The sequence below is a fragment of the Pseudopipra pipra genome, chromosome 24 (genome assembly GCF_036250125.1).
Source record: "Pseudopipra pipra isolate bDixPip1 chromosome 24, bDixPip1.hap1, whole genome shotgun sequence".
NCBI lineage: Eukaryota > Metazoa > Chordata > Aves > Passeriformes > Pipridae > Pseudopipra > Pseudopipra pipra.
Genome location: NC_087572.1, coordinates 639,874 through 651,302, shown reverse-complemented (window position 1 = coordinate 651,302; position 11,429 = coordinate 639,874). Strand labels below are relative to the sequence as shown.

Genomic DNA, 11,429 nt, shown 5'->3' with positions numbered 1-11,429 from the left:
GGGTCTTGTTTGAGGCGGGATAATGCACTTTTAATTTTTTAATTCTCTGAATACCTGGAGATGCTGAGGAATGCCAGGGCCACTTGTCCCCAGCTGCTGGTGCTGGGGGTGTGCAGAGCCCACACAGAGCCTGTCCCTGTCACCCAGGGCACATCCCCGGGGTGTTCCCAGTGCAGCCTGTGCTGTCCCGGTGCTGCTGTGACCCTTCTGCTGATGGGCCAGGCTCCTGCTCTGCTCCCCTTCCCCTCTGCGCAGGACAACGGCTTTCAGTTTTCAGCTCTCCGAGCCACAGCACAACATCAGTGTACAACTCCAGTCCCGTGGCTGGTTGGATATTTCAGTTTCTGGCAGAAAATATCAGGTGCAGAAATTCCACCAAGCTGTGGTTTGGTTTGGGGAGGAGGAGGGAGCTGGCACTGGCAGGGAGCAGCAGTGCACGGAGGGGACACCTCTGACACCCAGGGTCAGGAAAACACCTGCTCACAGATGTACAATTACTGCTTTGAAATGGGATTTTGCTGGATGAAATCCATGTTAAAAACTGTTCTCTGCTGGGCTGGAAATCTAAAATGTCCGAAGTGCCTGGATGGAACCAGGAGGTGGGAGAATGGGCAGACGCCTCTCACCGTTTCCTGACTTCTCCCCCTTTAGCCCAGAGGGATTAATTGATGCTCAAAGGGAAGGGAACTGCTGTTTTGTGAGTGGAATCTGTTGTCTCATTAATTATTCATTGGCAGGTGATTGGCAGCTTGGAGGCGGTGGGTCACAGTCAGTAAAGGGTGAGCTGCTGACTGACAAGGTTAATTGCTGCCTGGCGTTAGTGCTGATAACGATTTATGTTGACAATCCCTGGTGTTCCTGGCGCAGCCGGAGGTTTGTCACGAGGAGTCAGCCCCGTTCTGCCCCTGCTGTCCTGGGCAGCTGGGAGCAGCCATTCCCTTGGCAGTGGGAAGGGGCTTTGTTCCCAGAGCAGGTCTCTCATGATAAGCGATGCACAAGAAGCCTTGCAAAGGCATCCGTTGCGTTTCCCTTTTTCCCTTCTTCTTTTTGCCGTGTTCCTGCATATTGATCAGGGTTCAGAGCACAGGAGTGAGGCTGGGCTGGGCTCTGCTGGTCCCCCCTCGGCGGGAGCCTCAAAGCTGCAGTTGTCCGGGGGCTCAAGTGAATAGAGATGAGAAAGATTTTTGAGGGTGACCCTTGAAAATAATGAAGATGGGAAGGAATTGCCTGTCTGTCCCCGTGTGCAGGGTGGGCTGTGCCTCGGAAGCCCAGAGCCACCCCCGGGCTGTGCCTCTGCCCTGGGTTTGTTCTCCCGGCTGGAAGGGCCCAGCTCGCGCTCCCAGCCCCAACCCACAGGCGTTCCCTCGTTCCTCGTGCAAGAAAGCAGAGTCAGAGAGACTTCAGACTAATAAACCTTGGCCTTTAGGGTGCCCTCAGCTTTTATGGGGCTAATAAGATTTGTGACATGCATGGCAGGAGGAGGCAAACAGAGCTTTTATGGACCCGGCGTCCTGGTCGGGGCTCTCGCCCCAGCACCGCTTGTGGTGAAAAGCTCAGGCACCTCCAGGCAAACCAAGGGGAGGGAGTTCCTGGGGAAGGCTCCTTATGGGATATCTGGGCTTAGCTACTCATCTGGTATCAAACTATCAAACTGCTGTAGGTGTGCGAGGGCAGGCAGAGCTGTGCCATCTGAGCTTCGGCCCCTCTGCCCTCTCTCAGCCTGGTGTCACCACTTCCAACTGTGCCCCAACCCCCTCGGGAGCAGCACCAGCAGCAGTTCCCAGCTGTTGGGGTTCAGTTGGGAATTGCTTTTTTCATCACTGGCTTTTATGGCTGATAAAATTGGGGGTGTCATTAAACACTGAGTTTAGGGATAAAATTTGAACAAGAAGGGAGGTGTTGAGTATAAACAGGCATAAGCTTCATTATTTTCTAGAAATTATTTATTTAAAATTTAAAACCATATTACTTCATACAGCAAACTGTGCACTTTGATATATCACAGTGTCTTAAAAAGGAAAATAATCAGAATTTTTTCTTTTTTTTTATTTTTTGGAAATTGTATTTACATCAGCCTAGAATGATCAGCAAGTAACACAGTTACTATGAAACCAAAATTGTTACAAAATGTTTACAAAAAACTATATTCATAGAAATTCTGCATGTCCACAAAGGAAAATCCCCTGAATGTCACGGAGACCATTTTTTCCTTTTTCCCACTCTTTTTGTTGGTTGTTTTTTTTTTTTTTTTTTAATTATTATTTTTTTATCTTTTTTTGAGAAACATGTCAAAGTCAGGTACAGAGCAGATGCTGATGCCTGGGAACGCTCCTGCCCTGCCAACCCCGAGCACCTCCAGGGACTGTGGTGCCCCACACACCGTGCTGGGCACCCTGGGGTGAGCCCGGGGTGACAGCCACTGAGACCCACAGGGTCCTTTGCTGTGACCTCTCGAGAGCCCCCTGTGCTGGCCCCCGGCCCAGTCTGCTCCCAGCAGCCCCTCTGAGGGGCAGCAGTGGGTGCCCAGAGATGGAGCTGGTGCCCCTTTGCATATTCTGTCTCTCTGTGGGTCTGTCCCCTGGCATCGGACCCAGCACACGCTGTTGGTTGACTCCAACAGCAAATCCACCCAGGAGAGCTGCTGGCTGTCCCTGCTCTGTCTCAGGGGAGAGCTGGAGGGAAAAAGCAAGTGATGAGGGGATGGTGAGCCAAGGTGACAACAGTTTAGATACAGTTCAATAGCCCAAACCTGCTTTTTCTGTATTTCCTCCTGGATTTCTGTATTTTTCTGTATTTCCTTCTCACTTTTCCAGTCCCTCTGCCCAGGTGAAGAAAGGAACCGAGTTCAGCAGCATTGGAAGTCAGATGAGTTGTAAGATGTGAGTCATCACTAGTCCCAGCCGGGTCACAGACCAGCAGAAGGCTTTGAGGCTTTGTCATGGGGTCTGTCCCTTCCCAAGTCTCCCAACACATTCTCCTCTGGGATCAGCACACGTGGCTTTGGGCCCCGGGCCGAGGAGCACACGGGAGAGGCTCCAGGCTCAGTGGCCCCTCCTGGGAGAGCTGCCCCCGGGGCCACAGGAGGGCTGAGGGCTGAGGCCACCCTGTCCCCTCAGGTCAGGGAGCAGGGTGGGCCTGGCAGCTCCCAGAACATTCCCTTGGCAGTGCTTGTCAAATGCTTTAGTGATCCAATTTCAACAGAAAACCATAATGTAGATGCAGGAATTTGGCTGCTGTTCGTGGCTGATTTAGGGGTGTAGGGCAGGAAGGAGAAGGCTCATCTGCAGGGTTTGTTCTGGCTGGCAGTGACACCAGTGATTCCAGATGCTCACCTGTCACTGGGATGTCCATGAGTCAAATCAAATCAGGCTGGTGTCAAAGAGGAATAAATGGGGTTTGTGGTATTACCGATATTTATTTATTTTTAAAAAAATCTGCCAAGAAGCAAAATGAATGCTGTTTTACTCTCTGGACATTTAAAGCCAGTTTCAGGCTTTGTTTTAATCTCTCCTTTAATTGTAAAAATCTCTTTCTAAGAGCTTAGGAATCCTCAAGGAAAACATGAAATCTACTCCTCTGACAAGCCTAGGATTTGCAAAGGAATACAGAAAGTATGTCCTTAGCTTTGGGAAGCTGCCCCACACTTCAGTCTGCCCTCCTAATAGCAAACTATTAGGAATCTGGTGCTCACTGCGTTGGCAGCTTTCACCCCCAATTTGTCATGGTTTTCGTGAAAAGGTGAAAATGAACGTTGAATTCTTTGCATATCTTTACTTGAGTCAAAGTTTGACAAATCACCTCGTTTTGTTTGGGGTCACTCTGTTGCTTCTTTACATCATGGAGAAAGCAAAACAAGGACAAACTGTGTTCTGTGCTGGGGCAGGGGAGCAGCTCTCCCCCCTCGAGCTAATTTGCTAATTCTGCTCAGCTCAGACAACCTTCCGACTGAGCACGGGGAGGAACAGGTGGGGAAAAATCCCGAATCAGCTGCAAACAGGTTTGTTCCTCTGGGCGAGGGTGAACTCTCAGAACACCGTGTGGCTGGGGAGGGCAGCCGGGGTCAGTCCTGGACCGGTTCCCGCGGTGGCCGTGGCACAGAGCTGGGCACTGGCTGCTCCACCCCTGCCCTGCCTGCCCTCCACACGGGCAGGGTCCTGCAGGTCACTGTCCCCTTGCTGTGCAGGGGAAGGAGGTTCACGTTTTCTGCACCAGCAGTGTTTCAGTCAGAGCTCTTAAGCACCTTTGCATCACTGGGTGACGTTCTGGGTTACCACGGGCACAGACATTTCCATTTGTCTAACTGAGAGTGAACCTGGAGTGTCCTGCTGGCCCCCACAGGCCCCTGGGAGCTGAGCGAGGTTTGCTTGAGCGTTACTTTAGGTCAGCAGAGGGGTCTTTGGTAATTCTGCCTAAACTCATCTGCAGGACCAACCTTCTGGGTCGAGCAACCTGAAAATAAGAAGACAGTTCATGGAAGATTTCCTAAAACCATTTTAGCGTGTGTTTGCTTAAATCCCATGGAGAGGCTGCCCGAGGGGCAGCGGTTTGTGGTCGGAGCAGGAGGGCACCAGGCTTGGCACTGGCATTGCTGCTCATCCCAGGCCAGCGCTGGCACCGCAGGCTGGGACTCCTTCAGGTCCCTGATGCCATGGAGAGCGTTCAGTCCTAAACCAGCCCCACAGTCCCCTCCTGGGCTGGAGCTGTGGCTCAGCACTGCTGAGTTCCTTGGAAATGGGTGCTTTTGGCTCTCGGAAGCAGCTCTGCTCCCACCACTGCCAGAGCCCGTGGGCTCAGCTGCTTCCTGCGCTCTCCGTGGGCCAGCCTGAGCTCTGTGGGAGAGCAGAGGAGGGGCTGGAGATCACAGTGTCACCCTGGGCTTGGCACGGGGCGTGGGGTGCTGTCCCTCGAAGATGCAGTATTCCCTGGCCAGGAATTCGGCTCTGTTCAGGCTCAGTCACCCCTTCCAGACAGCTCTCCTTCCCCAGCTGACCTGGGAACGTGTGTTGCCTTCTCCCAGCACGCTCCCCCGTGGATATCCAGCCCTGGATGGCCACAGCCAGGACAGCCACGAGGTGAGGGGCCACCACGAGCTGCTTCAAGAGCAGGCACAGCCTTGACCATCCCAGTGCTTCCCAGATGCCTCTCCCTTTCCCAGACAGTGTATCCAAAATGTGCTGTGAGTGTCGGTGTGGAACAGGTGCTCATTCCTGACCAAGTGTTCCTATTTATTGCCGTGCTGTGGGAGCCGTGCTCGGGGCTCCTCCTCACCCGCTCCGGGGCAGGTTGGCTCAATTCTGCTTCACCTCCTCGTGTTTTCAGTGTGTAAACATCAGACTCCTGGGTGGTGCTTGGATTCCATGAGGCCTGGAGGATTGAAGCTTTAAAAAAAACCAGAAATGAAAAGTAACAAAACCAAAACCAAAAAGCCCCAAGACCCACGTTGCTGTCCGTGCTTGGAAGCTGTGGCTCCTCTGTGGTGATGGATGCAGCTGGGTTGCAAAGGCCTTGTTCTTGAAATGAACAAACCAGGCTTTTTTTTCTTTTTCTTTTTTTCTGTTTTTTTAATCCTCTCTTCCCTAGTTCAGAGTGCATCCAGCCTTGTCTGCCACAGTTCCTTCCCTCCCGCCCCTCCCCGTCCCGTTCCCTAGGGGAACACGGGTGCCAATCCGGTGTTGCAGGTCATGTTGTCCTTGCCGGGCAGCCGGCGGTCGTTGAAGGTGTGCATGTTGATCACGGCGTCCGTCTTCACCAGCACGGGGGGCTGGGGCTTGTGCTTGACACGGCGCTGGCAGGTGAGGGACAGCCGGATCTCGTCGGCCACGGCGCTGCAGAAGGAGCGCTGGGGACAGGGACAAACACGGGTCAGTGTCTGCTGGGGACAGGGACAAACACGGGGCAGTGTCTGCTGGGGACAGGGACAAACACGGGGCAGTGTCTGCTGGGGACAGGGACAAACACGGGTCAGTGTCTGCTGGGGACAGGGACAAACACGGGGCAGTGTCTGCTGGGGACAGGGACAAACACGGGGCAGTGTCTGCTGGGGACAGGGACAAACACGGGGCAGTGTCTGCTGGGGACAGGGACAAACACGGGGCAGTCCCGCGGGCTCTCCTCCCTGCCTGTCTCTGGGCTCAGGGTGTGAAGCCCTCCCTGCTGGGCCCAGGGGGGGCAGGAGGGGACAGGCAGTACCTGCTCTCGCTCCGCCGTTTTGCGCAGCTTGTAGATGAACTCCACCATGGCCACGAAGACGGACAGCACCAGGCCTGCTGCCAGCACGATGAAGATCCCCCCGATGTTCTGGATGCCCAGAGCACTGGCCTCCTTGTTCTCGTCCTCGGGGCAGCCATTCCCCCGCCACCACTTCTCCTTCATGACGTGGAGCTTGTCCTCCTCCTGGAGCTGGAGGATGGCGATGGTGATCTTGTCCCTGTACGGTGACCCTGGGGAGGGGAACACCATGACACACAGGGGGAAGGTGGGACCAAAATCCCACCAGATAGGGAAGGTGTCTGTTAAGCAGGGCAGCTCAGACCTCTCTTCAGCAGGCAGACAGTGTAAACTTTGGTATTTGGAACTTTGCTGCTGGGAGTGGCTCACATTCATCACCTCTGTTGTGTTGGTGGGAACCAGCCCCCTCGGGGTCCCTGCAGACCCCCCGTCACTTACCCATGGGCGTGCCGATGCCGTAGCCCTTGGTGTCGATGAGCCCCCCGATCTGGGTGAGGTTGCAGTTCCTCTGGGTGATGTACTCGATGGTGGTGGACTCCATCAGCAGGGCGTAATCGGCCGTCAGGGTTCGCTGGATCCCCTCCTCGTTGTTTTTAACCAGCGCCGTGGGTTTGCTGCTCATGAAAGCCCACATTTTTTCAAACGTGGAAATTTTGGATTTCTGGAAAAATGATATCCCCACCCCCCCAAAATAAGAATGAGTCTTCAATTTGCTGAAACCTGGTATCTTTTCAGTAAATAATAACAATAATAATAGCAGTTAAGAACGGGTCACAGAGCGGAGCTATCCCCAGTCTGACCTTGTCTTAAATACCTCTGTGCTTTCACTGCCCAACGTTGTTTGGTTTCATGTTGTCATAACAAGAGACAAAGGTCCCAGCACATGTTCTGCTGTGCAGGTGCTTCAGGCCCTTGGGTGGAACTGAACCCTTTCCTGGCTTCCCTGCAGCCCCTCCTCGTGTCCCAGGCCAGCAGCAGATCTGCTGAAATGTATAAGTGTCCTAAAAAGGATTTCTTTACCCTTTAACATTTCTGCATGGTTTTCTCTGCCACACATATTCGATGATATTTTTGTCTTTCCTCAAGCATGGCAAGGAAATATGTCTCCTCTGAGATATGTGCAACTGCCAAACAGATTTAACGTAACCACGTAAACAGAGGCACAGAGATACTCAAGATTGTCTTAGGGCTAAAAATAAACATGGATATTCTTTCACTATCAGCAGACATTCTGTTGCAAAGATGGGGAATATGTTTTCTATCTTGCTATTCATGTGAATGTTGTTTTTTTCTTCTACAAAATGTGTTGGGTGAGAAGAAATATGGTTATTTCACATCTTGCCATAACATTTGAAATGTACCATTTATCTACGAGCACCTTCTGAGTTGTCTCTGCCACTTGTCACAGAAGTCATAGAATCCCAGAATGGTTTGGGTTGGGAGAAACTCATCCAGTTCCACCCCCATGGGCAGGGACACCTTCCACTAGCCCAGCTGCTGGTCAGAAGTGGCTTTAGTTTTGGCAGATTCCCTGGACAGGCAGGGCAGTTCCCTCCTGCTGTGCCCCTTTGCTGTCCCTCAGATCCGCTCTGTTCCTCAGGAACAGCACCTGGATATCAAAGCCCGTGTTCCACTGCTGCCTCCTCCTTCATGCACCGTTCTGCTTTTCTGCCCAGTGCCTTGGTTTTCCTCTTTCATCAGAGGCAGCTTAGTCAGCCAGACCTGCTCCTCCACCACGCTCCTGGTCGAGGCTGGAGCTGGCTGGTGAGTTGGAGGCTGGGAAGTCCCTGTGCTGTGCCCTGGCCAAGGCAGCTGCTCAGCAGGACAGCGACTCAGCCGCTTCAGCCGTCGCTGTTCTCCCTGCAGGTCTCTGTCCTTCCGTGAGGAAGCAGGAGATGGAGCCCCAGTCCAGCCCAACTGCTGCTGCCACAGCTCCCCCTCCTTTTGTCAGTACCACCCAAAATGTGCCAGCACAGGCTCTTCTGATGAAACCACTGTAATTCACCGGGCATTATCTGAAGGTCCCTCATAATGCTTTGTATTCCAAATGCCTTGCCCAGCCTTTTTCCCAGCAAGTTTAGCAAAAGTTTAACAAAAGCTCAGGGGGGTGCAGTGCAGTTCAAGCAAAGGCTGTTCCCCTGCCTTTAACCCCGCGGGCCCCTTCTCCTCTCCAGAATGCCCACGGGCTCATTTCTCCTCCATTAAAGCTCGTGCTCATTATAATCCACTTGGTGAATGTGCAGCAGAGGATGTATCAGAGCAAACTTCATTCAAGAGGCAGGATAATCTCCCTCACTTGAAAATCTGGACCGGTGCCTGTAAGGTAGATTTGTGGCATCTATGAAACCTTAAAGAGCAGCAAGAAATGTAGCCTGCAAAAGGATTATTAAATACCTGTGCGTTACAATGGGTAATTGAAATGAATCTGGTGCTCGGCTGGCTGATAAGGACCTGTTTAACATTTATATAGTTCAAATCAGAGGCCTCTGGGTTTCCTGGCTCTCCCTTTGCTACCTTCTCTTCCTGCGTTTAATGCTCCTTAGGTGTTGACACAGAGCTCTTAACATCAGTGTTCTCCCAGTTTAGAGCATAGAGCAAAATAAACAGGCAAAAAATCAATAGGCTGCATTTAGTGAAGCAAATGGGACTTGCATGAGGCACTGGAGCTCTTCAGGCAACTGAAATTCTTTGGAAGAGAAAAACCACTTTTCTCCTCTTAAATCACCGCTCCTGACCAGCTTGAAAGGACTTGATTGTGTTTGGGAATGCCAGGAAGAGCCCAGATTTCTCCAAGAAGAGTCCAGCTACTTCGAGTCCAGCTCTGAGCATCCCAGGGCCGAGCACCCCTCCAGCTGGGGCTCCCCTGGGTCAGGGCTGGCCACGAGGATGGAGCTGCTGGTCACTGCTCCCCCCTGCCACAGGAACAGGGACAGACCTCCGGACACAGGCCTGGCTGTGCCTCGTCCTGCTCACCCCTCTCCCTCCTGCCAGTGGAGCTCTCCTCAGTTTGTTCGTGGTAAATAACACCAGGATCTGCTCTGCTGTGCTCTGCATCCCAGTCAGCCCGGGCTGGTGCTAAATGAGATGTGTGAGAGCCGAGCCCCAGCCCCTCCGATGGCAGCACCTCCGACTCCATTCTTCAGAGTCCCAGCTCAGGAGCCACCTTCAATAACCAGTGCTGCAGGGCCAGTCACCCACAGCAATTAATGGAATCGTTCAGAGGAGCCCCCACGAGGCACCTTGCCAAGACATATACGCTTTTTTATCAGCCAAATTGGCAAGAAAGGAACTATCAGGCTTAAGATTTTCAATTCCAGCCTGTATGAAAAAATAAATTGATTTTCACCGACTGAAGATACTCTCACTCTTGAGGATTGAACGTGTACAAGGGAGTCTCTGTGTACACACACACCCCCGGGTTCCAGACTGCACGTGAGACCCGTCGCAGTTCGGAGCAGCAGCATCCTCTGTGGGATGGGAAGGATTTCTGGCATGAGTTACAATGAACTTGAGATGCTATTCCTAAATTAATTGATCCATGTTTATTCCTGTAACTCAATCTGCATTGCCAGGGAATAAATAACTTCTCAAAAGTTCTTTTCATGAAGTCAAAATCTGCCAATACGGTTGGTAAAACTTCTGCTTCCCGTCTGCCGTGGCCAGGTAGCTGGGCTGCCCAGGGAGAACCCTTGTGGGAGCAGGATCCCCCACCATGGAGATGCCCCAGGGGTGTCTCTTGGCTCTGCTCCGTCAGGACCTTCTGTGATGTCCCTGGTGAGCTCTGCACAAACCCTCAGGCAGCCTGAACACAGAAGTGGTCAGTGCTTTGGGAACCACCTCAGGGAACAGCGTGCAAGGCGTCTGCCTTCCTCTTCCTCCTGCTCTCCAGTGCTCCCCGAGCTCAGCTCCCAGGATGGTGCTCTCCTCCTGCAGCCCGAGGTGCCACAGGGCCCACTGTGCTCGGGGTCATGTGGGAGTTTGCAGCTGGTTTAACAGGAGCAGTGCAGGAGCAAGTTGTGTGGGAAGGAGCCATACAAGGAGCCAGGCAGCAGTTTGTGCCGAGTCCTGGTGATAATCCACGGAGCAGGATTACTGGTGTGCTGCCCTCAGCCTCTGCTCCGGCCCCAGGGCCTCTCCAGGAGCCATGGTGCCCAGGAGCCAGCGGGGCTGTGTCTGGGGTGCCCCCCTTCAGCAGAGGAAGGGCAGGGAACCCACGAGCCCTTTGCTGTCCCTCCAGTGCCACCCATCCGAGGGAATGTGGATCCTCAGCCAGCTCCCAGCGCTCGTCCCCGGAGCTTTGTGCTGTGTGACAGGTGTCCCCGAGGAGGTGGCACTGCCACCGGGGCTGTGGGAATTGCCCAGGCACTGACAGAGACCGTCCTGGGGGTGGGAGAAATCCTGGCTCTCCTGTGCCCCTCTGGACATGAAGGACAAGCGAGCAGAACATCCCACCCAGGTGCTCCCACTGCTCTAGTAATGGAAACGCTTGTCAGAGGGGACATCCCTGAGAATTCATCTCCATACAACAGTGATAATAAAATGCACTGCATCAATAAACCCTGCCAGGGCCATTGGAAGCCTGAAGTACGATTCTGATGGATAATGATATGAAGCAATAAATATACTGTGTCCTGATGATTGTTAAAAGAGACAGTTTCCTTTTATTCCCGTATAAAACTCGTCTTGGAAAGCGCAGTTAAAGCCCAGTTACAGCCTGTCTTTCCCTGCTGGCTCTTCCAGGTTTATATGGCTCTGGAAGGTACCACTGTGCAGCTGGCCCGTGCCACAGACAGAAGCCATGGCCCAGCTCCATGGCAGGAGGCAAATGGGCCCTCAGTAGCAGGTGGGCATTCCCAGAATTCGTTAAAGGACAAAGCAAACTCCCAACCAACCCCTGCTGCTGCCTGTCACAGTAGAGGGTGGACATTCAGGAAGGGCAGTGGCTCCTCAGCAGGGTCAGAGCCCAGAGAAATTGTGGGACAAGGAGGTTCTTTGTAATTAAAACCCAGCACATTGGCTTCCTCTAATGAGTGTTGCCAATTAAACTGGGGAGGCCTCCTCAAGCTGTGTCTGTGCCTGCTCAAACACTGCAGCACCAGGTCCAACCTGCCTGGTGAGGCCTGGACTGTGCTTGTCACATATTTCCTTCTGCATTAGGGGGATGAGGGGGAAGGAGTGTTTCCCAGTGGAGGTGTGCTGGA

The 11,429-nt window shown here is 53.0% G+C and overlaps 1 protein-coding gene across 2 annotated transcripts in view; it reads right to left on the bottom strand.

The window, feature by feature from the left end:
* Positions 1 to 1,925: 1,925 nt before the first annotated feature.
* The window catches only part of GRIK3 (glutamate ionotropic receptor kainate type subunit 3), a 91,928-nt gene continuing 82,424 nt past the window's right edge, over positions 1,926 to 11,429 (bottom strand). For both annotated transcript variants that reach the window (XM_064635504.1, XM_064635505.1), the window contains exons 14-16: positions 6,667 to 6,889; positions 6,190 to 6,440; positions 1,926 to 5,839 (exon numbers count right to left, since the gene is read on the bottom strand). In XM_064635504.1, coding sequence (XP_064491574.1) covers positions 5,645 to 5,839; positions 6,190 to 6,440; positions 6,667 to 6,889 — 669 coding nt within the window. In that variant the 3' untranslated portion in view covers positions 1,926 to 5,644. The remainder of the gene's footprint in view (positions 5,840 to 6,189; positions 6,441 to 6,666; positions 6,890 to 11,429) is intronic.